General features: G+C 42.2%; 2 protein-coding genes across 5 annotated transcripts in view; one reads left to right on the forward strand and one right to left on the reverse strand.

Annotated features, from left to right (window-relative positions):
- Nucleotides 1-1,798: 1,798 nt before the first annotated feature.
- LOC100913220 (zinc finger protein OZF) lies at nt 1,799-22,962 on the forward strand. 2 transcript variants are annotated; one of them, XM_031947313.1, is made up of 3 exons: nt 1,799-1,903; nt 7,513-8,493; nt 21,886-22,962. In XM_031947313.1, the coding sequence occupies exons 2-3, from the start codon at nt 7,542-7,544 to the stop codon at nt 22,638-22,640; spliced, it is 1,707 nt and encodes a 568-aa protein (XP_031803173.1). In that variant the 5' UTR covers nt 1,799-1,903; nt 7,513-7,541; the 3' UTR covers nt 22,641-22,962. The 2 variants fall into 2 exon arrangements, with proteins under 2 accessions (XP_031803173.1, XP_031803172.1); XM_031947312.1 differs by lacking the exons at nt 1,799-1,903; nt 7,513-8,493 and adding an exon at nt 16,974-17,480 and having other exon boundaries at nt 21,541-22,962.
- A 1,414-nt stretch (nt 22,963-24,376) lies between these two features.
- TOP1MT (DNA topoisomerase I mitochondrial) overlaps nt 24,377-26,249 on the reverse strand; it is a 79,365-nt gene continuing 77,492 nt past the window's right edge. For all 3 annotated transcript variants that reach the window (XM_012542004.2, XM_012542005.3, XM_012542007.2), the window contains 2 exons: nt 25,165-25,314; nt 24,377-24,591 (listed from right to left, as the gene is read on the reverse strand). In XM_012542004.2, coding sequence (XP_012397458.1) covers nt 24,489-24,591; nt 25,165-25,314 — 253 coding nt within the window. In that variant the 3' untranslated portion in view covers nt 24,377-24,488. The remainder of the gene's footprint in view (nt 24,592-25,164; nt 25,315-26,249) is intronic.

Here is a 26,249-nt window from a genome sequence, read left to right on the forward strand (position 1 = left end):
ATCTTGTCATCTTTTTTTTGATCATTTATCCATTTAGGGAATGATTCTTGTTTGTACTATTTTGTCTTGAATGTTGGCTCTTGAGTGAATGGATTTAGCTGATTACCTGTGATTCTGATAGATTTCACCTATAAATGCCCATAGAGCAAGTTTTTTTTTTCTTTGCTATCTTCTTTGCAGCTGTTTCAACTAACATTTATTTATTAAGTGCCTACTATGTGCCAGACATTGTGCTTAGTGTTTGGGGAACAGAAAGAAAACAATTTCTGCTCTCAAGGAACTCATTTAATGGGGGGAGACTATATACAAATATTTTATATTTACATATGTATATAAATATATACACATTTATCTGTATCTATCAATACACACACACATATGTCTGATTATTTGGGAAATTAAAGGCAGAAATGAGGAGAGAACACTCCAGGCATGTAGAAAAAAAAGCTAATAAAAATGGTAAGGAAACTTTATTATGAGGAACTGCAAGAAGATGAATATTACTAGATCAAAATAGGGGAATAAGAGGGAAAAATAATAAAAAATAATAAAAAGGGAAAAAGAGGGGAATAAGGTGTAAGAAGACTGGAACAATAGAAAGGGGCCAGACTATGAAGGACTTTGGTTTTTTGTTTGTTTAATTGTTTGGTTTTGGCTAATATCATTGTGATCTATTTTTCCTTAGTAACAGGATTTGGTATATGAATTCATAGACAGCAACATCTCCAAAAATCTTGATGGAATAACAAAATCATGAAACTCCACATATCCTAAACTCACTTACACTTAGAATATTAGAGAAGTAAAATGTTCCCAGTCTCCAAAGCATTGATTTAAGAAGAACTTTGAAAGCTAAAGAGAGGGTTTTATGTTTGATGCAGTAGGTTAGGGGAAGCCAATGGAGTTTATTAAAGGGGAGGATGGAATGTGACATGATTGGATCTGGATTTCACAGCTAGTGGAGAATGGATGAGAAGGGGAAAAGAGGGAGCAAGGAAACCAAACAGCCGGCTTGTTCAGTTTCATTTTCCCAGACTGAATTAATCTCTACTTTATGTCATCATATTTTTAAGGCTCTTCAGTGTGCAATATTCACTTAATTCACACTTCCCCAGCTTTTTAAGGTTTATTAAAAAATCATTTGCTCATCACAACTGTCCGGTAGGTCATCTTAAGTCTTTAGGCCCGTTCTTTGAAACAGGATCTGGCTGAGTTGAAGGGACTGGCCGATGATAAATCTTGGCGCTACTGAAGGAGATTGCAATTGCAAGATCCAGCCCCGTGCCTTCTCACTTAACAGGTAAACAAGACAGAGACGGGGAACGATGAGCAAATAGAAAAAGTCTGCTAAAAGACTCACAACCCTCTAAAGGAAGAAGTGGAAAATTAGAAACATTTTTACTTTTAAGGAACTTTTAATGGAGGCGGGGCAGAATTCCCCACAAGCAGGGCGATGGGTAACAGAGCTGACAGTTTGGGGACAAGGGCGAAATCAGCAAAGAGGGAGGCAAGGGGACCAGGTAGTATTTAGGTGCCGGGGGCGGAGCCCGGGAGGTCGGAGTTCCCACTGATCCGGAGCAGCCCTCAGAGTTCCCTTCGCCTCTGCCCGCCTCAGTTTCCTCTTGTGTCGGACTGAAATCCGAGGCGAAGCCTGAATGAGCGCATGTCTGCATAGCCCCGTAGCATAGGATTCCTCCTTCCCCGTGCCTTTCCTCTTCCAGCGGACACAAAGCGCTAGCCCTCCCGAGCGCCTAGAGCGTCACCGGAAGTGCCGAGGGACACCATCGGACCAGAGGTCGGGGAGCACTTCCTGCCCGGAACGCGGCTCGGGCTGTGTGTGATGTGTGCACCGCTCGGGGCTGAGAACACGTAGGGAATCTGCGCGTGTCGCTCGGAGCTTCGGGTAAGCCCGCGCGGTGGCCACCGCCCCGGGCTCTGGGGGTCGCGCGCGCTGCTGCAGCTGCGTCAGCCAGAGACGGAGGGCGCTCTTCCCGGCTCGGGCCTCCGCCTGGCCGCCGTGCGCGTGCTCGTAGGGGAGGGGCTGGGGGGCGGAGCGGGTCTCGGCTCTGGGAGCGCGTTCGCGTCCCGGGAGGGCTGGCGGGGCAGTCTACGCGCGCTTGCGCATTACAGGCGGCATGGGCTGTCCCGCGCTGCGCGTGCGCGTGCGCGCCACGACGGAGTCCCAAGCTTTGTGTCTCCGGCGCAGACTGAGCGCTTGGTGCTCGGAAGGGGCCCGATGAAAGCGCGCCGCCCGACTGCTCTGTGTGTGCCACGGGGCGCCGGGAAGGGCTGCTTTGGCTAGGAACGCCCGGGAATAGCAAAAGTTAATGCTAGCTTCCGGACCGGCGACAGCTCCCGCCCGTGCCTGCAGTTACGCAAGCGCCTCGTGCAGTTTCCCAGGCCTCAAGGAGATAAAGGCCACGCCCCCGGCTGGCGTCCGGGGCTGCCCTCGTCATCTTCGTCATCCTGGAGGCTGCCGCCGCCTGATCCCCGGGCGGCCCGCAGCTTTCCTGTCTCGTGAGGGGCTGCACGATGATGTCTCCCCCGGCCCCTTCCGCCTCTCGGACTGGGATCCCAGGCTGCAGGAGGCGAAGACTCCGACCCGAAGTCTTGGCGGTTCTGGGACCTGGGCAGCGTCACGCAGAATCGCCCTCCCCCCTCCGAGGAGCGCTTTTGGAAGCATGAATAAAAGACATGGGATTGCAAAGGGAAGCAAGCTCGTGTGGCCATTAAAAACCCCTCATCCTGGGGCGGCCGAAGCGGGCCTGGGCTAGCCCCTCCTACCGCCAGGGCTCTAGCCCCGGGCTTAGGCCCTCACTGGGCAGCAGGGACATCAGAGAATTCACACTGGCCAGAAGCCCTTTGAGCGCACAGAATTTGGGAATGCCTTCAGATTGAGTTCTCATCCCATTCAACATCAGAAAATGCATACCATGGAGTTAACTTAAGGAAAGCGGAAAAAAAATCCCTGCGGGATGGAAATCACTTTAGGGCCAGACTCTCCCCAGACTGCCAGCTTCTGCAGAGTTGGGACTCTCCCATCTACCCCTGTAGCCCACCCCGCATCCACTACTCAGAGGCACTGGTCAGTTGAGGGGGAGGTAGCTGTTCTGTTATGTTTCTTTAATACTAATTGTATTAAAGCTTCTGCTCAGATCAGATGAAAACATCATGGAAGCCAGAGTTTGAAGAGAGCAATATTTGATAGTTCAAATGATGCAGAAATATCAAAAAGGATGAAAAGTACAGGCATCCCTGAAAGAAGGGATAAGGACCCAGAAAAATGTTATCAAAGATATTCAGCTATCATTTATCTTGGGATCAGTCAAATATTCTAGTGTTTTCTACGTCCAAGCCCTCAGACAGTTCCCACTTTTGTTTGACAGAGCAGAAGAATATGAAAATGGGAGTCGGAGGATCTGGGTTCAAACCCTGACTCTGGTTGGGCAAGTCACTCATCCTTTCTGGATCTGCTGCCTTATCTATAAAATGAATCTATTTCTCTATGCAGGCCCATCCTATTTGGCAGAAAGCTAAGACCCATTTTCTCTCTATTAATGTTTTAGTTATATTGAGAGCTCCCTGTCCTATTGTCTATGACTGTGATACAGAATCTGTCTTTTTTTACCCTGTACTTCCCATAAAGTACTGAGACTGAGTTTTCTTTTGTTATAAATCTATACTCAACAGAGTAACTTAACCCCAGGACATCAAACAGCAAACCATTCTTGAGCCTGTTCTGGAATCCTGTGGGACTGCTTTCCTAATTGTCGAATTTTGGAATATCTTAATGTGGCTTAAGGTTATTTTTAGGGCAGATTAGGAAATTGAGAGAATGCCATATTTCTCTCGAATTTCATCTCAAATTCCAGAAAGATGGGCTTCCAGCATTGTGATGACCGCGCTAGCACCCCAGACACCCCAGAATTATCCAGAGTCAGGATAAGCAAAAGTCCTTAGTCTTTATTCTTGGTCTTTAGGGGTAGACGTGAACAGGATGGAAATAGAATCTCTGCTATTGCCTTCTTCCTCGTCTATCGCAAAAAATGACTCTGGCTCATCTTATTCCATCCCCTAGTCCCTCCTACAGTCCTCTGTATACACCAATCATTGAGCCAGCACAGGATAGTGGGAAGGACCATTTTCCAAGCATATGCTTATAAAGTATTGTCCAATCAGTAATTAGCCCAGAAGTGCTTGAACCGACCTCAGTGCAACATTTCAGCCCTCTACAAAGCATCCTCAGAAGCAATCTGCTCTAGCTCCCTCATAGAGTCTGGGATACTGAAACCCAGAAGACACCAGTCAAGATTCAGAAGGGACTTCAGACACCATCTGGTATAACTCCTTGATTTTGTAGATTAGGAAACTAAAGCCTATGGAAGTTAAATGGCTTGTCCAAATTCTGGTAGTCAACTAGTATTTATTAAACCTCTCCTATATGTCACTGTCTTATGTGCTGGATATACAAAAAGACAGAAGGCAATGCCCACCCTGGTGGAGTTTACAATCTCAAGGGAAAGGCAATAAGCAAACATTTAATATTTGTCAAAAAACTAAATGCCAAATTCATGCCCTTTCTCAATTATCATTCTTAATCTTTCTGCAGCTTTTGGCACTGGTAGATCATTTTCTTTTATCTAGATTTTTAGAATACTATTCTTAGTTCTTGTCCTACCTATTAGACCACTCCTTCTCAGTCTTCTTTACTGTATCAAGCTTTCTGATCATGAGAGTACTACAATATTTTGCCTCTTTTCTATTTATATTTCACATGGTGATCTCATCTACCTCCTATGAATTTAATTATCACTGTGATGATGAGTCTCAAAACTAATTATTCTATGTTATCATCTCTGTTGACTTCTAGTCTCATATATTTAATTGCTTTACAACCATCTCACACTGGATGTCCAGTAGATCTCTTAAACTCAACATGTCCAGAATGGACAGAACATGTCCATTTCTTTCTCCTTAAATGCTTCTCTCTTATAAACTTCCCTGTTACTGGGTCAGCAACTGAAATCTTTGAGAAGGAGTAACCTGGAGATCTCTAAACATTAGCTACCAGAATTTTGATTGGATGGAAGATGTGGGTTGTATGCAACTCAAAGAAGAAATTTTGAGTGGTAGAGGTAGGGGGAGAACTTGGAAGAGGCAGTGGGAGGCAAAGAATTCCAATTCCTTTTCTCAGTCAGTGAGCTGAGGGGAATTAGGGTGCAAAGGATGTCCAGGGAAGCAATATCATCAGTCATTTAATGTTATTAAATGCCTACAATGTGCCAGGTACTGTACTAAGTTCTGAAGCTATAAAAAAGAAGCAAAAGACAGTCTGCTTCTCAGGGAACTCATAAACTAAAGAGTGAAATAAGTAAACTATATACAAACAAGTTAGAAATAAGTAGACAGCTATGTACAAACAAGCTATGTATGATAAATAGAAAAAAAATTAAAAGAGGAAAGGCATTGTAAAGAGAGATTGGGAAAGGCTTTTGTAAAAGATGAGATTCTAGTTGGGACTTAAAGGAAGCTAGAGAAACTATTAGTTGAAGATAAAGAGGGAGAGTGTTCCAAGCATGGAGGAATGACTAAAGAAAATGCCGGGAGCCAAGAGATGGAGTGTCTTGTTTTTGCAGTAGTCAAGAAGCCAGTGTCACTGAATCAGTGAATACATGAAGTGTGAGAAGACTGGAAAGATAAGAAAAGGCTAGATTATGAAAGGCTTTGAATGCTGGAATTTTGTATTTGAGTTTAGAGGTGATAGGGAGCCAGTAGAGTTTATTGCAGGTGGTGTGGAGGAGGAGAGTCAGGATTTTGTGGGCGTTTGGGTGATTTCTAGAAGATTAAAGGAATGAGGGAGGAAAAGATTTAAGATGAAAACATTTGTTACCAATGGAACAGACATTCCAAAGGACACATTGAAAGGGTTAAGTAAGAAGCATTTGGTTGGGACTTTTGGATGGCAAGGTTGAATAAAATGGGCAAAGGATTGTCTGCTTTTGGAGAAAGAACATGAGAAAGATGCATAAAGTACTGTTTAATTTGAGGAAGGAAAGATTGTTAGTTGTGTAATGCCTGAGAAAGTGAGGCAAAATAGAGATTAGAGAGTATTTAATAATTTATTTGAAAGGGAGAGATTTACTGGGACCAAATGGATCCATGGTTTGGTCCCAGGGCTGAATGAGACTATCGTCTCCAAGAATCCAGCAAACAATGTGAGTTCTCAATGACATACACACACATGGCTCAGACTCGGGGTAGACTGAGGCAGGGGCAGAGTCAGGGTGCTGAGAGCAGGACTCTGACAGGGTGGGGTGAGCTTCCGGAGAGGGGGATGACATAATAGAGGCAGGCACCTGGGAGATGGAGAGAGGCATCTTGATAAGACGGTACCTGATATTCTGATAGCTTGGGATGGGGAAGAGGCATTCTGATATTCTAAAATATGAGATTTTTTTTATCCTCATCTAATATTCTGATGATTAAGAGGGAGGTGAGGTTTTGTAGGATTGAGCAAAACAATTATAAACTGAGGCAGAACAATTAGGGAAACTGAGGCAGGACAATTTAGGGAAACTGAGTCAGGATAATTAGGGAAACTGAGCCAGGACAATAAAAGAGAACTGTGGCATAACAGTTGGAGCAGGAGCGGTGTTACACGTCAAAGAAGATTTTATGAAGGAGAGATAGCACCTGACTCATCTATTCTATTTTGATTTTTGCTAAGATCAGTTTAAGAGGATTTAATTTTAATTTAATTTCTTGACTTTGTCCCCAAATTCATAGTTCATTCTTTTTGGGGATATGGAGCTTTGTCTTCCCTGATTACAATGGATTCTACTTTAATAATAACATTATCTTCATTTGTATAGTGCCTTGCATGGTATAGTAGGAGGAATGTTATGCTTCAAATAAGGAGATATAGATTGTGTTCCAAATCTGGTGAATGGCCATGGGCAAGTCATTATATATTTTTAAATTTGTGTTATCTTTAGTTATTTTAACCATCATTTTTACTTTCAAAACTTTCCCTTCTCCTTCCTCTACCTAAGGGGCTGTTTATCCCTCATAACAATGAAAGGGGGAGGGAAAATCAGTGTAGCAAAAATAATTCACTTCATTGAGTCTGACAACATATTCCATATCCATAGTCCCTTCCTCAAAGAAAGGAGGGAGGGAGGGAAGGAGGGAGGTACATTTTTGTATCTTTGTTTCAACTCAGAAAAGCCACTTTTTTTGTTGTTGTTCTTTTTTTGTTCTTTCCTTTTACATTGTTTTATACATTTTATCTGGCTTATTTCACTAAGGTAAATTACTCTTTATGCTTTATACACAAAGTAGGAATAAGTATATGCATTCTGGCTACACAAAAAATCATTTTGTAAATATGAGTTATCTTCAATGTTGTATCCAGTGGCCTTTGCCAAGCCTATTTTTTTCTCTGCAGAAATCTCATGCCATTTGTGGTAATTTTTTTTTTTTTTTTTTTTTTTTTTTGCTTCTTTCTTTCAGATTGTACTGAGAAGAGTGGATTCCATACTATGACAATTCCTGAAAGAGAATCCTATCCAGTGATGACCAGATTCCTTAAAGATATCCCCCAAGGACTGGAATGTTATGAATCTTGCAGAAGTGAGGAGAGTAGAGAGATACAAAAAGATTCCTTGATTGAAACAGTTTTTGACAAGAAAGCTCCTAAGGGGGAGAAAGACTTCGATGTCATCTCAAATCCGGAAACATATCCACAAAGCACTGCAAGGCAACTTCATAAATGTAATATCTGTCATAAAAGCTTCAAATGTTATTCGGATGTTATTAAACATCAAAGATTTCATACTGTAGAAAAACCCTATGAATGTGGGGAATGTGGGAAAACCTTCAGCCAGAGTTCAGATGTTATTAAACATCATAGGATTCATTCTGGAGAGAAACCTTATGAATGTAGTGATTGTGGGAAAGCTTTTATTCACAGCTCACATGTAGTTAGACATCAGAGAATTCATAGTGGAGAGAAACCCTATAAATGCAATGACTGTGGCAAAGCCTTCAGCCAGGGTTCAAATCTTATACGTCATAAAAGAATTCATACTGGAGAGAAGCCTTATGAATGTAGTGAATGTGGCAAAGCTTTTAATCAATTTTCGTTACTTGTTGAACATGAGAGAATTCACACTGGAGAAAAACCATATGAATGTAAGGTATGTGGTAAAACATTCAGTCGATGTTCAGGTTTTATAACTCATCAGAGGATTCATACTGGTGAGAAACCTTATGAATGTAATGAATGTGGGAAAACTTTTGGTCGAAGTTCAGACATTATTAATCATCAGAGAATTCACACTGGAGAGAAGCCCTATGTATGTAAAGAATGCGGAAAAGCCTTCCGAGGTTGGTCAAGCTTTATTCAACATCAAAAAATTCATACAGGAGAAAAGCCCTATAAATGCAATGAATGTGGGAAAACATTTCTTCGGAGAACCCAGCTTACCAAACATCAGAGAATTCATACCAGAGATACCCCTCTTAATAACCCTCCCTATTTATTAAATAAGGAGGAAAGAGAGCTTTGTATAATAGATTATCCACTTTAGAGAAATCTTTGTATATTAAAAATTGCTAGCAAGCAGGTAATTCCTATTGCACTGTTTCTGTCGTAGCATCCCACATAAGTTGCTAGTATTTTTTCCCTGATGAAATGTTTGTACGTTAATTGTTTTGAAATGTGTGGCTGTTCCCCTTTACTTGGCACTCTTCTAAGAAGAACTTGGAGTTCTTGGATATGTAGAGAAGAAAAATTTTCAAGAAAGAGATGTTTTTTGGACGTTGTAAGGAGCATTACAAGAATTGAGAAGGATGAGAACTGGAAGAAGTTATTAAGCAATCAAGTAGTCTTAATTAGGCCTCTTTTATTTACCACAACTCAGGAACTCTGGAAAGCAAAACAAAGAAAAACAAGATGGGAGTGAAGCTAAGAATCCAATCTAAAACATTAGAATCTGAAAAATTCTCAGAGATTGCGTCCAATATCCTTATTTAACAGATGGGAGACTTCTCCCTTGTTCTCCTCTCCAGGAGCAGGTAAAGTTCCTTTGTGAAGAAGCTTATAGTGACCTGAATGTGCTTGATGAATCCAAGTGACCCAATTTGAGAGTTTGGGGATCTCAGGCACTACCTGACGATTCCTGTCTCATCCCAAGAAGTGGCAGCTTCCCAGTTCAGTGGACGTCCAAAGGCTGAGGAATCGGAGGGATAACAAGATTTCCTCTAGAAACACACAACAGAAGCAGACATGTGTTTGCCCCCATGACCCGAGAGGCAAATTCACAGGCAATGTTTCTGAAGTCCAATCTTTGTGGAAGGATGATCTACATTTTTCTAGCCAGTATGATCACAGAAACTAGGTTTTGAGATGAGGGAAGAATTATGGGTCATTTCCAGCTTTGGAGGTTGCCTCCTGAGTAGTTCAAGTTCAAGAGTTTAGTAATCTGACATTTTAGGGAAGGGGAGTTTCTGAATATTGTACTTCCTGTAGATAGAAAAGGATGAGCCATATAATAAAATTAAAAGATCAGTAACTAATCAGAAAACCATCATAAAGTAGAACTGAAAGCCTGGATTTTGCTTCCTATTATTACTGTGAATCATTAGGACAATAATAGTTGAGTGAAAGTGTGTTTTTACCTTCCACAGGGGAAATCTAAACAGATTGCGTCTACAAATATGAGGGGTATTGTGTAAGATGTGAGAAAACAGGGATTCCATTAGAATGTCAAGTTTATTAACTTTTAAGGGAAGCTAAGAAAAGTTATTATCTGTATACATTGTTGATGGCTTCTAAATTTTTGTACCACTTGCATTTTCTGTCAGATAAATACACTGTCTTTTACCCAGTATGAATTTTATTTCCTTTACTGCTTATGGAGACCTAGGGACCTTGTTGTTCACATCTGCAAAAACCCAGACTTAAAACATATTTGGAGATTTCCTAGAGTAATTCTGTGTGGAGATGATGAGGGTATTAATGAAGAGGTTAGGCAGGCTTGGATAGTGTTCCTCCAAAGGCTATGGTAAAAAGCTTTATTGTTAAAGAGACACCAAGAGTAATTCTCTTGGCAGCATATCATTCTCAAGAAAGAAGTGATCTGCAAAAAGCCATTTTTTGAAGACCTATTTTATGTATTCCTCTAAGGGAAGTTTCAAGGAAATGTGAAATCTTGCCTGGGATTGTGACTTCCCTCAAGAAAGCTTATCTTGCTCTGAGAGGATGCAAAACTATTTGTGTTTGTAGCTCAAAGGAGCTTTTTTTTGTGATTTTACATAATTTTACAAGGCTCACTCAGGTCATACAGAATTCATTCTCTTCAGGGACATGATGAATCAAAGAAAATACTACCATTCTCCCTGCCTTTGTGTTTGGAGGGTCCAAGCTATGAGTGAGTTAAAAGTATAGGGAAAGAAAGAACTTTAAAAGGCTGCTGAGCAATCAATCATTCTTTGTCTTTAAAGACAAATAATGAATCTTTATTTCCTTCTCTAGTGGAGAGGGAGCTTTATAGTTTTGTCAGGCCCAGGAACTATTTCAGTAGATTTTTGCCTATTCTTCTTTGTCACAAGGGAGATTTTAGTGGAAAAAGGGAGGTTGAAATGAGAGTGAATGAATAAAGCATTAAGTGCTTACAAAACACTGCTGAGAACTGTGGAGACAAAAGAATAGTTCCTGTTCTCAAGGAGCCCCTACTGTGATGGAAAAGACAATATGTGGAAGATTTAAGTTGAAAGTCTAATGGAAAAGGCCCTGGAGCCTTAGGGTGTACCCAGCAGGAATGACTGGAAATGACTTTATGGATTACATTTTTAAATAGGGGGAAGGGGAATGTCATCAAGACAATTGTCTAATCAATCTGAGCTTTTGGGGAGAAGAGGTTTTATAATCTTTAAAAAAATATTTCTATATTCTCTTCACTTCTGAATACAATTTCTCCCCTTCATTGAGTCATCCTATGTAACTAATCAGAAAAAAAAAAAGCATAAAATAGTTCCCAAATGAATAAGCATGTGAGATTGTACCCAAATCAATAATAAAGGAAATGCAAGTCAAAACAACAGTGAGGATTCTTACACTTAGCAAATTGGTGATGAGGTTAAAAGATGGGAATAATCGATGTCGATTGAACTATTATATAATTCAATCAATTGTAGAAAGCAGTTTGGAATTATGCTTAGAAAGTGACTAAAATGTTTATAACCTTTGAATTGGAGATCCCACTACTAAGTTAGTGACAGTCAACTAGCCTGTAGATAGCACCTCCTGTGTGCTGGGCACTATGCTAAGCACTTTATAAATGTTATCTCACTTGATCCTCCCAACCACCCTGAGTTGGCAACTGAATCTGAATTTTACAACTAAGGAAATTAAGGCAAACAACTGACTTTCCTGTGATCACATGGCTAGGAATGTCCAAACCTGCTTCCAGGTCCAACTCCGTTCACTCCATCACCAAATTAAAAAGGGCCTTAAAAGTCAGACAGAAGATGTTATATTTGATCCTAGAAACTAAAGGGAGCCACCAACATTAATTGAAAATGGGGATGTCACAGCAGTCATATTTCTTACTTTTGACAGTTGAAAGGAAGCTGGGAGACCAGTCAATAGATTTGCAGTTGTCCAGGCAGGAGGTGATGAGGGCCCACCTGGGTAGTAGTCAGAGAAGAGATGAAGCCCTGTGAGAAGGCTCAAAGGTATAACTGACTATATGTGAGAGAGCTCAAGGAATCAAGCATGACACTTAAGTTGCAAATGAGGTGACTGGGAGGATGATAGTGCCCTCAACAGTCACAGGAAAGTTAGGAACAGGGAAGAGTTGGGAGGGGGCCAGGGAATTGATTTCAGTTTGATGAGGTCAGAGAACTAATTGATGAAGTGGGAGATCCCCTCTGGTTGGAGGCATAGGTCCTATGTGAAAGAATTCACAAACCCAAAATCTGTGTGGCAAAAGGGATTTTTTGGCACTGAGAAGCCAGCTTGCTAGGAAGACAGACTCTTAGTGGGCAAGGAACATAGTAAAGGTGGATTACACTGAAAAGAGAATTTCTTTACCCATCACCATCGTCTGTTAGGATGTCTGAGAAGATTCGGGGTTCAGAGTTGTCTTATTAGTCTCCTGAGGCTTGGATACCACTTAACTTGGGGAGGGTGTTGTCTGTAAAGGTATGCTTTTCCCAGGGGAGAGCTTGAGACCCCCAATCACCCTTCTTTTATAGATTAAAAGGGACAGTTTCAGGGCCCCCAAAGGTTAAAGGGAACACAATTTACATCAAGTTTGGAGTACTTTAACTTAAAGATGTTTATGAAACAGTTCAAGATGCCCAGCAGACATATGGTGAGATTCAAGTGAAATACAGTAAAGGGGGAAGAGCCTTGTGGGACACAAGTTAATGTTCACACTTTGGAGGAAGTTCTAGCAAAGTAGATTGGGAAGGAGCAGTCAGAAGGAAAACAATGAGAGCAGTGACAAAAACCTGGAAATGGTAGGTCATATTCACAAAGTAGGTGAATATATGCATATATTGGCTTGCATGTCATCTAGAGGAGGGGTGGGGGGAAGGAAGGAAAATGGGAACACAAGGGTTTTCAAGGGTCAATGTTGAAAAATTATCCTTGCATGTTTTAAAGGTAAAAAAAACTTCAATAAAAAAGAAGTGAGTTATGGAGGCTGCAGAGAGGTAAGAAGAGAATCAAGAATGGCCATTTGATTTGGTGATTAAGTGACCATTAATAATTGTGGAGAGAACAGTTTCAGTTGAAGGATAAGGTGAGAGCCAGATAACAGAGTTTAAAAGAAAGGAAAGTAGTGGAAGTGTCCGTAGTATTCAGCCTTCTCAAGGAGGACGTGAAAAACAAAAAAGGATCCCATATACACCAAAATAATGACAGCCACAGGCTTACTTTGTTTCTAGTTCTTTGCTACTACAAAAAAAAAAAAAAAAAAAAAAAAATGCTGCTGTGACTATTTCTCTATGTGACCGTGCCAGATGGCCTCTCCTTTAGTGGATGGAGGATATAGCTTTTGATTAATTTTCAACAACTTTTTCCCATAGTAGATTAGTTGGTTCAAATTCCAGTATTTGTGCTTGGCCTGTAAAGGGATCAGCCTTAGGAAGAAGGGGAAGTTGATCCCTTTCTACCCCTTTGACCTTTTCTGTGATACTTTTGAGAATGCAAGAAAGCTGGAAGCAAATCTAAGCTCTGGGAGGTGGGAGATGAAGGTGTGGAAAGCTTTGCCTCCATTAATGACTTTCTTGGGACAAGCACCCATGAGTGTCATGGACATGATCATCCAAATCCCTTCAGAATTCCTGGTATCAGTATTGGAGAGGCAAGTCCATAAGCTATCAACCATGTGGCAGTTGTGGCAACGAAAACCTCACAATCCAAGTGGAGGAAGTGTCTCCTATGGAAAGAAGGGAGAGAATTTTGGACAGTTGTTGAGTTCCTGAGTCCTAGCCTCCTAGACGTGAGAAGAAATTTCCTGGTAATGCCGGCCTTGGAGGTGCCCCTCTGGTAACCCCAAGTGTGAGATTCTAGACTTGTAGAGAGAGAACCAAAGTCTCCAGGCAGTACCAGTTTCTCAGAGAAAAGAGGGTCATGTATGTGGCTGCACAGCTAAAGGGACCTGGCGCAGGGACGGCAGCTGGGGAAGGATTGCTCCCAACCCATCCCAAGTTTGTTTTCCTTGAGAGAAGTCCAAACCAGCTATGATTTGGTGGAGAATCAGGGGAAGGCTGGACTCGCCAGAATAAGATAGAACTGCTTTGCTTATGGCTTCCAGAGCACTTTTATATATTTTCTGCCTTGTTTATGGGCTCCAAAGGGTCCAGATCTTCTGTGAAATGGAATATGGCTGTCAGACCCCTCTCCCCCACAGCAGTCATAGTATATATGAACTGTTTTACTTGTTACACAGGAGGATACTTGATATGCACTGTCAGATATGTGAATGGAATTTGAGACAAACTATATTTGAGTAATAGGCAAAATTATATTTTGAAATTTTTCAGTGTAAAGATTTATATGGATTAAATAAAGAGCCAAAGAGAGGGACATTGGGGGGATTGGACCCAGAGCAAGGTTACAGAAATAACAAGGGTCGCACTACATCCTGGGACAAGTACAGAGGAGTCTGTTGCAGGTCTTCGGCCTCCAATAATTTTGCATCAAAAGCCATGCTTACAGAAATGATGTAAAGGAAAACTGAGCTTTCTCCCCCTGGGAGCCAGACTTTGTCCCAGAGTCTAGTTGTGTGATTTCGGGCACATCCTTTCCCTGACCTCAGTTTCCTTTTCTGTAAAATGTAAACAGTAATTGTGGCGTTTCCTGCCTCCTCCAAAGCGTCTCCCGTCCCTCGTCCTTCCCTCGGAACCCTGCGGGTCTCTTCTCCATCTCCTTCCCCTCCAAGGCTTTCGGCCAGGACGACCCGCCTTCTCGGTCCTCTCTCCTCGGCCATAGTTCTTTGTTCCTTCCCAAGGACCTCCCTCTCCGCCCCTCCCCTTTCTTCCCCAGGCTGAAACCTAACAAAAGAGCCTCCCGCCGTTCCTGGGAAGCCCCCGGAAGTGTTGAGGGGAGAAAGGGGGACCCTGGGCTTGGCGGGTCCCCCGAGGGGGGTGGGCCTGCTTCCGGCCGGGGGTTCGGCTCAGGCGCGGGGCCTGTGGATGCTCGGTCAGTGTGCGGCCCCTCGGGATCCGCGGCCCGGCCGGAGAGCCCCTGATCTGGTGTGGGGGAGCCCCTGCCCACGGCAGCCCGGTGCGTGTCCCCAGAGTCCGCCTCCGGCTGTGTCCCGGGGCCCTTTGAGGCGGGGAGCTGCCCGTCACGCAGCGGGGGAAGGGAGCCGGACAGAACGCTGGAGCCTCCTTCCCTCGGGAGACCAGGCGGCCCCGCCTCCCTCCTCACCTAGGAACCGGGAGCGGGGGGCCTCCCTCATCTGGGGTCGGGACAAGAGGCGGGCAGCGCCGGCCCGACCCGGAGGCAGGTGGCAGGGGCTTCCTTCGGCCCTGGGGACCGCCCCTCACCTGGCGGCGGGATGGGTGCAGCTCCGGGACCTTCCTGAACAGCGGCGGCCCGAGCTTGGGCATCCCAGCGATCTGGGGATGGGGCCCGAGAGATGCAGGGACCTCCTTCCTCGGGAGGGGCGGGGGCCGGTGGTGTCCGCGCCGGGGTAGGGGGAGGAGGGAGCCGAGGGACCGCCCCCTCGCCTGGCGGCGGGATGGATGGAGCTCCGGGACCTTCCTGAACAGCGGCGGCCCGAGCTTGGGCATCCCAGCGATCTGGGGATGGGGCCCGAGAGATGCAGGGACCTCCTTCCTCGGGAGGGGCGGGGGCCGGTGGTGTCCGCGCCGGGGCAGGGGCGGGGGGAGGAGGGAGCCGGGGGGCGCTGCCACGGACACACCTCCTCTCACCCGCAGACGCGGCAGAATTCGGGATGGTTCGGGCCCCTCACGGAGCTGCGGAGCGCGGGGTCCTCCCTCACCTGGGACGGCCTCACCTGGCGGGGAGCAAACCAGGGCTGGGCTCCCGAGTTAGAGTCGCCTCTGGGCCAGACCTGGGGGATGGTTTTCAGATCTCTCCCAGTTCCTTGTCCCAGGAAGTCCGGGTGTCCCGACAGCTTTCAAAAGCGGTCTAGAGGTAGTTTTCCCGGGCGCTCTGCCAGGCTGGGAGGAGAGGGACGCCCCGCGCCCCGGCGCGCAGCCTGAACTGGGCTTCCGTGGCGGCTTAGCTGGTAACAGATAACCTTGTAGTCCCTTCTGGTCGTGTCTCTGCCCCTAAATAGGGCGATGCTCGGGAAAGACCTGAGGCGGACTCACCAAAAAGGGACCACGGAGAGCTCTTTTCAGTTTTCTTTATTCCCAGGGCTGATTATTCAGCAGAGTAGAAACTTAGAATGTGTGTGGGGCATCTATTCCATTTACACCAAGAAGATACTTGTCATTGAGAAAGGGACTGTTAACTCCATTGGTCACCCTTTGATTTCCCAGGTCTCAATGCCCTTGACCACCACCACCTTCCTCTAGGTATAGTTTTCCATTGGAATATAAACTCAAGGACAGAGACCATCTCCATTAAATTATATGTGTGTGTATATCCAGGTGGGCTGTCCAGCCCAGGGGTTGCTGAAAAGAAAAATTGATTAGTCACAAGAAAAAAACAAGTGAAAACTGGAAGATTCTCTGTTAGGGAAGCCGGAAGGGCATTCCTCTTAAGTCCCTTCCAGCTTTGATTCTTTAAAATCTATTTATTCCTTTTGTATTTATTTTCAAGAGGGCTGAGTATCCTAGTTTGAGCTCCTTGGCTTCTTACTGCTAGGCCCAGAGTGGCCCCAAACTCCCCCAAAAAGCAAAGCAAATGAGTGCAGTACAAAATGTTTCCCTCTGTCTACTGTTGGTTAAGTAGAGAACTTACGAAGTTAACTAGTGTCTGCCTTTAAATGCTACCATCCCTATTTACATGTATTTGCAGTATCCGCTAGTCCAACAAACTGACTCCAAGCTATTTCCCTGTGAATCCCATTGTGTCTTGGTGATGAGATCTATGAAGTGCTGTGAAGACAGGTTTTAAGCCTTAAAGGTTTAATCACTGGAGAGAGAAATGGGTCTAAGGGCCATTTCCCAAAGACAAACCAACTGAGGGTCTTATTGGTATGGGAAAGACCAAAACCCCAAAAAAACCCAAGCCAGGTTTTGGTACACCTGGAATTCCCAGAGGGTCCCACGTGTGCAACTGGACTTAAGTGCCTGTCTATCTCTTAGCAGAACAGACTGATTCTAACTCCCAGGGATAGAGTTCAACTGTCCTTGAACCCTGAAATGTGGGAAAGGCCAGTGAGTGTTCTTCCTGTGCCCAAGCTGAAGGGAAGCTATTAATACAAAACCATTGAATCAATGCTGATAATTTCCTAAACGAGTTATGGTATCAGATTTGCGCTGGAAATTTCAACACTGGTGCTAAAATCTGATAGTTCAGCCAAGTATCTAGTTCTTAGGCTATATTGATTTCCTTTTTTCTTAAGCTTTTAACTCCATGAAATAGATGAGACTGTGTTCATATATGGGGTCTTTGGGGATGTTTCCAAGCTTCCTACCATAGGATTTCAAGCTAAAGGGATCTCCATGATCATTTGGTGCATCTCAAAGTTGTTCAGAATTGGGATTCAAACCATAGGATTTTTTTTTGGGGGGGGAACACTTCCTTGGAGCTTAAACTTCCATCATTATGTCCTTATGTTCTCCCTTTATCATTTTACCAGAACAATCTTTCTTTTTGTCTAGTCCTATCTGTGCACGGCAACAAGAAGTTTCCTTGGAGATGGCAGCGCTGCGTCCACCAAGCAAGTCACCTCCTGTTCCACCTGCCATCTCCTCCTCGCCTGGAGAACAATCAGGACCCCCAAACTGCCAGGCTCATCTTCACTTCCATCATCATCAACATGGTACTCACTAGTTTGTTAGAATGATAGTCAGTGTCCTCTCAGAATGAATGAAAAAGCATTTATGCTTGTTTTCTCTGTGTCAGACAATGTACTAAGATTGGAATACAAATCTAAATGCAGAGTCCCCGCCAGCAAAGATGGGAAACTAACACACTAAGGGAGTAGTGGCTAGGGAGGGGTACTTTGGTCCAGAAAGTTAGAGGGGTTACTGGGGGAAAGACTGACAGCTCCCTTTCAAGAGCCATGACAGTGACAAGATGTGTGAGGTTCTAAGAAGGTTTAATCACTGGCAGGGAGAAGTGCTGACCTTAGAGCCCTCTCCACAACAAGCCAACTAAGGGTCTCACTGGTTTGAAATGGAAGACAAAAAAATCAGACATGATTTCACAGGTCCAGCTTTCTACTTCTCTGCCATTGCTGGACTTTTCTCTGCCTCACTTCAGGTTGTGAAGGACTTGGAAGATGCTGATAGATTATCCCATAAAGATGAGGTTCTAAGTACAAACCATTGATCTTTCTCTAAAACGAGGGGTTGGCTAGATGATTTCTAAGATATTTGTTAAAAGTCTATATGCTCCCCTCAAAAGGAAGCTATTTAGTCTCTGAAGACTTTTTCAAGGCAGACAATTCCACTTTTTGACTGATGTTATCTTTAAGAAACTTAAGCTGAAATCTATTCCCTTTAGTCATGTCCACCTCCAATAACTCCCCATCAGTCCATCAGATATTTTAAGAACCAAGCTTGTATCATACTACATTCTTTTATACCCGTTCACTTCTAATTCTCCCTCAGGGCTACTCCAACCTGATTCTTCTTCTTCCTCCTTCTCCTCCTTCTCCTCTTTTTTTTCTCTCTCTCCTTCTCCCCTTCCTCTATCTTTCTCAAGTTTTTAAGGAGAGGCTGGATGGTTACTTATCAGGAATATTAGAGGGTCTTCTTATTTAGGTGGTGGCCTTTTTGGCCCCTCACAAATCTGAAGACCTTGCCACTTCTTCCCATGTAGCCCCTCCTCACAATTCTAATGGGACCAACATGAGAGATGCTAATTCCTCAGTGACCTTTGTTCTTTTGAGGTCTATTTAGTGAGTTGGGACCACCTTCCCTATAGTTTCACTGGTACCATCTATCATCTTTTCTCCTGTTTTTGCCTTGTTATCATCCTTGAAAATTTCTAGTCATGTTGACTTAGACTTCAGATTCCTCCAGTACCTTATTTCAGCCACATTCTTTGCTTGTTTTCACTGCCAAAGAGAGTAACTTTTGTTCTGGAAGCAGCTGAACAAAAATGGTTGATACTCAGAATAAGTCACTTGACCCAAATGTACTTTATGTCACTAAGAAAAGAAATGGTGGATGTGACTGTGGTCAGTGATATCTGAAAGTTATCAGACTACAGGCAATACCTCTCTGAAGAGAGATGGGAAAATGTTCTTCAGATTTTCAAAAAAAAGAGAAGAGTGAGAGAATTTGTAAATTATAGGTGAGTGAACTAGCTCAACGTTAATTCTTGGTAAAATTTTAAAAGGTATTATTTTGTGCCCATCTTAAAAAATGAAGAAAGAGAGGCAGCTAGTTGGTTTGGTGGATAGAGCACCAGTCCTGAAATCAGGAGGACTTGAGTTCAAATCTGGCCTCAGACACTTGACACTTCTTAGCTGCGTGACCCTGGGCAAGTCACTTAATCCCAATTGCCCCAGCCCCCCCCCCAAAAAAAAAGGTAGTTACAAGGAACAGGCTTGATTCCAACTAACTTTGAACTAGTGACTTGTTCATGTCACACTATTCCTTTTTTTGGATAGGATTACCAAATGGAAAACCAGAGGAATGCTGGTTGTTACTGTTATCTCATGTTAGGATAGGAAAAAAAAATATTTCCAAAGGCAAAAGCTCTCCCATGTTTCTAGGCTCTAAGCCTGAAATGATCTACCCGGACTGGGCTGTGGAAGAACTTCTTCCTCTCTTTGGCACTTCTATTTGGACTTCAGATCACCATACCTCCCACGAGGTGATAATCCCTTCCTAGACTTGGGGCAGATTCTCAGAGGCTTTTCTGTAGCTACTAGGCTTTCTGTCCAGGCCACTTCACTCCTTCTCATCCCCTAGATTATTTCTAAAAAGGGATCCTGTTAAAAAACAACAAAAACCAAACAACACGGTTCTCTGCTGGAACCCCTGGTTCTGTTCAAGGCTCAGCTCAAGTGCCTTCCACAGGAAACTTTCTGATTCCTCTGATTGTTAGCAATCCTGTCCCCAAATGGCTTGGTATTTGTAAGACCATAGATTTAGAGCAAGCAGGAACAATAAGTTATCTAGTCCAGCCCTCATTCTACAGCTGAAGAATTCAGCTTAGAAAGATTAGGCAACTTAAAAGTAGTAGCAGAAATCATTTACTTTCTATACATTTTGTATGTTATCTATGTACAGTTGTCTCCCTGTAGTAAAATATGGCTCTTTGAAATAGGAATTATTTCTTTGTTTTTTTTTCCTTAGTGTCTTCTACTAATTCCTGGCACACAGGTACTTACTTGAGTTGAATTAAATTGCTATTTAATGTTACATGATTGTAGTCAGTGTGTCCCCCAAAGTGTTAGCTCAGTCTTAACATTAAAAGCTTAAAACTGTACTTGTGGGACTTTCTGGGCAGTTTTATTCCTTCACATCTTACCTCGTGTGGTTCCTTCTGTATTTCTTTGAATGCTTTATAGTTGTAATTTCTCTCAGTACAAGTCTTATCAATTATATATGCCATATTTTCCCAAGCATTTCTCAAATCTCTGGACTTAGCAATTTTAATTTTTTGCTATTGCAGTCGTTTGAGGAATATTTTTGTACAGATAGGTCTTTTCTCCTCCCAGAAATGTCCTTAAAGTATTAAAGCGTACTAGTGGAGGTTGCAGGGTCAAAAAATCCAACATTATGAAAATGGTTGACCACCATTCCTTTTTAGTGATTCATGTGCATGTGAATGATAGTGCCAAAAGGAACATTGAAAATACTGCAAATGTTTCTAAAATCTATAAGCTCTGAGGATCATAAGGTTGTACTTTCTTCATTTTTGCTAACTGAAAGCAAGAGATACAGAAGAAATAAATCTGAATAGGGAATAGCTGGCTAAGAAAATGGTATTTGAGACTGAAATTTGGACATCTGGATCATGTCTTAAAACACAAAGATGCCAGATTCCTGGACAAGAATGAAGTACAACTAACAAAGGCTGACAAATATGGGTTTATTTAGTATCTTGTAAATAGAATTAAAAGAACTATAAATTTAAAAAAGAGAAAGGAGAATATCTGCTCCCCAAATTAGTAATAGAAAATAGCTACAAAAATGAATTAGAATTGCAACTGAGATACTCGGAAGTTGATAGAAATAAAACCAAGAAAATGAGTGAGTAAAAACCCTAGCCTCCAAGGTCTTTATTCACAGACACCCAAAGTTTAGGGGGGGGAAATAAAAGGAATTAGAAGTCTTAATTAAAGGAGGCAAAATTGACCCCGCAGATGATCACTGAAATTTGGGATAAGGTTCATGTTTGGATCGTGGCTCTGCACAGGATTATTTTACAAAACTAAATGGAATTGGTTGTTGGGGGTGGAAATGACTAGAACTCTGGAGGTTCTACCTCCAGATAAGATAACTTATTGTTCCTGTTGCTCTAAATCTATGGTCTAGTTTTACCCCATTAACCTAAAGTTGTGATAGAAAAACTGGCATGGTTTGGTATATAATCCAATTTTGGGAAAAGATTTTTGAAGATTTCGGAGGAAAGAGTGATGGAATCAAGAGAGCCAAGAAATCTGGTTACAAATTCAGATTCTTCTTTTTTTTTTAAATCAGTCTCTACTTTTATTTAATCAATCAGCTAAGTAAAAGGCAAAAAGATGGTGTTTTGCCATTGGGAGTTAATATTTTAATAGGAGAAAAACTTAGTAGTAATGCTGACACCTTTAGGGCTTTATATATTTTAAAACTTTTAACCTTCATGGTATCTTTTCTAATAGTGTTATTTTTACCTTCAGAAATTAGATGGCATATTTGTGTCTTGTTTTGTTTTAGGCTATGAGGTCAATGCTGAGAGGGAAAAATGGACCCCAAAGCAAGAGTTTCCCAAGGAAGTAGTATTTTATCACACAGAACTGCCATCTTCAGGATTCTTGGATGTCCTTCAGGGACCAGAATTGCAGGAATCTTGTAAGACTGAGGACAATTCAGAGAGGCAGAAAGATTCCTTGCCTAGGAAAACCCCCAGAGGGAAGGGAGACCATGAACAGAATATATCTGGAAAGAACTTCACTCAGAATTCAAATTTTGTTAAACAAAAGAGAAGTGCCAAAGAAACAAGGCCCCATAAATGTGAGCTGTGTGGGAAAAGCTTCAAATGCCATTCAGATGTTATTAAACACCAGAGAATTCATACTGGAGAAAAACCGTATGAATGTGAGGAATGTGGGAAGACCTTCAGCCAGAGCTCAGATGTTATCAAACATCATAGAATCCATTCTGGAGAGAAACCCTACGAATGTAGTGACTGTGGGAAGACTTTTATTCACAGCTCACATGTAGTTAGACATCAAAGAATTCATAATGGAGAGAAACCTTATGAATGTAAAGAATGTGGCAAAGCTTTCAGCCAGAGTTCTAACCTTATACGTCACCAGAGAATTCACACCGGAGAAAAACCTTATGAGTGTAACGAATGTGGAAAAACATTCAGTCAGAGCTCTGATGCTATTAAGCACCAGAGAATTCATACTGGAGAGAAACCTTATGAATGTAATGAATGTGGGAAAACTTTCATCCATAGCTCAAATGTTGTTAGACATCAAAGAATACATCATGGAGAGAATCCTTATGAATGTAGAGAATGTGGCAAAGCCTTCAGTCAGAGCTCCAATCTCATTCGGCATCAGAGAATTCACACAGGAGAAAGATCCTATGAATGTAATACATGTGGAAAAGCTTTCAATCAATCTGTGTTACTTACTGAACATCAGAGAACCCATACAGAAATGAAACCAAAAAAGCTTAAAAGATGTGAGAAAATGCTTAAGCTTAACTCGGATGTCACTGAACACCAGAGAATTCAGAGTGGAGAGAGGCCTTTTGAGTACAACAGTGAGAAAGTCTTTAGTCAGACTTCACATACTCCTCAGTAAAACTTGTCACATGAATATGTAAAAGAAAATTCTTAATTGGATTTTCTGCCTCTTAAAGCCTTCAAGACCTTCTCAAATTATAACGGCCTTAAGGACAGAGACGCTATTCAATTGGTTTTATGTTGGAAAAAAATCACCTGTGAAGAGGCAATTAATGAGTGCCAAATCAATTGATGAAATTGATAGCTGCATGCAGGTCTTCAGGCAAAAAGACTTACTCAGGATACTTACTCAGGATGGACTGAAGGGAAAAAGAATCAGTAGAGCATGTTTTCTTGGAAGCATGGGTAATTGAGAAATAATTACCAAATTTTAATTCTTCTGTTTGTACTTCTGTCATTTTCTTCTGGTTTTTTCATCTTTGGATGAAGTCAATTTCCCTAGTTTCAGTCACTCCCTAAATCTCACACCCAATCATCATATTAATTTAACCCCTTTGACATGATTCTGCTGAGAATCTTGCTTCTCACTCTCTAGAGGACATAAACTAAACTACTTTGATTATCTTGAAAGGCCTATGATTCTTGTAGTCCACCATAGTTATAGCTGTGATTCATTAATACATATTTGTTTTTGCTTCTGGGCCTTCATTTTTGCAATTTGGAACCACTTTTCTCCTCCTGTCTTATCCTACAAGGCGCAGCTGAAATCCCGTGTCTTCCAAAAAATTCTATTTCAGTACTTTGCAATCTTTAATGTTTCTATTTAGTGTCACTACCATGCATATTAGCATGAAAATATCTTCCTATTTGTGTACCTGTCTTGTCACCTATTGTTAAGACTGTAGGCTTGTTGAGGGGAGGGACCAGGTTTTATGCGTGTACTGTATCCCTTCTAAAGAACCTGGTTAAGAGCCAGTTGTTCAAGAAATATCTGCTGGTTAACTGTTTCATCAAGTATCTTGCCAGGTGAGCAATGTGGACACCATGGAGCTGAGTCTTCTGGGGCTAAGGCAACCCTGCAGGTGAGGAGACTGAGAACATGTTTTCTCATCTGGGCCCCACCTGAGATCTGAGCCCTGAAGGGGGTATAGAGCACCCAGGGGATAAATGGAATCCCAGCCTTAAGAGAATGGAGATGCGGGGTATGTCTTATTTAAGAAGCTGAAATGATGGAGACTCAAGTGTGCAGTCAGGCTCATCGTAAGCCTGGAAATGGAAGCAGCAGGAAATGGCCTTGCAGAGGCATGGACAAAATCAGCAACTTTCACTGCCTTCTACTGAAGGGAGTATTACAACAGAAAGCTCTAGACCGGGGATTAGGAGACCCAAGTTCTAGTCCCAGCTGACTCATTGATGCCAACTATTTATTTCCTTAGCAACAAAGCTGCCCATATTTCTGACTAAGGATAATTAAAATATGAAACCTCTTCTTGTAGACAAAAAAAAAAACAAAAAAACAAAAAAAAAACTAGCCCTCTGAAAACCTACTAAATTTTAGTAATTTTAGAAAACCTACTAAAATTTCTCCTGAGTAAAAAGGAAACTCACCTCCTTCACACATCATACCTATTCTTTTACCCCAACCCATACATATTATTTGGTTTTAGATTTTTCCCTTAATAAATTCAAGGGACAAAATGTACAATAGAGATGAACTGCTGTCATCAAACTTAATAGTATCCCAGAAGATAGAGTAGTCAAAAAGCTGATAACCTCAACACTCACATCAGAAAGGAAATCCCAGTTATATTTCTGACCAAGACCAAGACCTAGGAAGCAGTATCAGCACTCAGATTGCAGAACCAAATATATCTTTAGTAAAATACTTCATTGTACAAAATTCCTCCCAATGTTGTTTAATAATCGAAAACCTCAACGATTCAAAAATAGATACAGAAATACTAGTTTAGAACTCAAACTCTTCATCTGCCATATCGATTGCCCAGGCAAACTTCTCCCTCTGTGTTTTATTATAAATCTTCTCCACTGGCACTCCAAACTTCTTACACCTGTGGAAGAGTCCAACATATTGCATGATAAAAGTTACAAGAAAAAATGCTAAATGAATTTAAGAGTTAAATCATAACAAAAGGGGAAATGAAAAGAGAAAGGAAGAGGATGGGGAGATTAGAAAGATTCCATGGAGGTATGCTTTCCATTTGGTTTTAGAGAGGGAAGGAAACCATTCTGGTTGTAGGACAGATACTCAACAACTGATTAAGATTTTGCAAATACTTGTGTGAAGAGGAAAAATTGGGGATCAGAAGAGGAATATCAATGTGTGACATCATCCTGTGAACTGAAGGTCAGAATAAGCTAAGGGGTTGTGGGTAAAATAAGTACCACAAATAAGGATTTCGGTTATTTTTAAAAATCTACACTGGGAAAAAAAAAAAGGATCAAGCAAAGAAAGATCAAGATTATTGTTGGGAAGAAATGGGTCAAGATTGGATGACAAAAAGTTTCAGGAAAACAATCATTTGCTTCTGTCTTTTTCAACTAGCAGGTCCTCTCCCCACCCCCACCCCCACTTTTGGACACAACCCAAGACCCTTAAAAAGCAAACATTTAGCTCCTTATACCAGGCGATGCTGATCCTGGGGTCTAAGTAGTTGAGTTTGGATGTGCCCAGGGCGACCTGCTTGTTTTCCTCTTTGTCTGTGGCTTGGGTGCACAGCCTCATGAGCTGCTCTTCTAACTTGGCCAGCAGTTTTTTCTTCTTGTCTACATTACTAGGAGAAAAAAAGAATGAACTAAATTACCTTCTCATCTGAACATCTGATTGCTTCTAAGCAGCCCAACTCAATAAATGGGAACAGAAAAAGCAATGTCCCCTCTGATCTTCTGGAGGGGAAGCTGAAAGTGTTATGGCCAGCAGAGAGCTTGGCTGGTGCCCATCTGACAAGAAAAAAGGGACAGGAGACCCAAGTGTCCACCTGCAGAACAGAGGCCAAGGCACAGCTCTCCTATACCCAAGGAGCTTTCCAACATACTACAGGTAGAAAGAGTTGGGCTCCCTGCCTCAATCTTCTCAATAAAACAATGTTAACAGGAGATCTAAAGAAATTTCTTTTCCTTCTTAATTGCCAAACACTGATGAGATGAGGCAGGCATCTCTCAACCCAGTGGGAAGGCAACAGAACAAATGGGTTTTCTTTCTCTTCCTCCACATATGACTGGTAAATAATGAAACTCATCAAAGCTGGGAATCCAAACTTATTAGCCCAATATGGACTATGGAGCCCAAGACTACCCTAGCACACATGAGATATCTAGCACACATGTCTAAAATGTCCAGGGTGGACCTATGACTTTCCACAAAACAAGACTAAATCTTCCCCTTTCTCTATTGAAAGTAAAGAAACTACAGGTCAGGAATAAGACCTTAAGGAAAAAGGACTCTGTTCACCCCCTGATCCTATAATTCTCAATCATGGAGAGAAAAAAATCTTATTGAGATCTACACTGTCCCATTCTGGCAGGCAGCTGGCTAAGCCCCGACTATCTTAATTTTACCCAATGTGTTCCCATCTTTAAATTTTTTTAAATTTTGTCCACCCTAGTTGTCTGGATGTGTTAAAAAAAAAAATGTATAACCAGTAGAGCCTGGTTATAAAAAAATTATTCCTTTTCTCACCCATTATCACAAACTATTGGGGCTTCTGAT

Source organism: Sarcophilus harrisii, chromosome 1 (genome assembly GCF_902635505.1).
Source record: "Sarcophilus harrisii chromosome 1, mSarHar1.11, whole genome shotgun sequence".
Classification (NCBI taxonomy): Eukaryota; Metazoa; Chordata; class Mammalia; order Dasyuromorphia; family Dasyuridae; genus Sarcophilus; species Sarcophilus harrisii.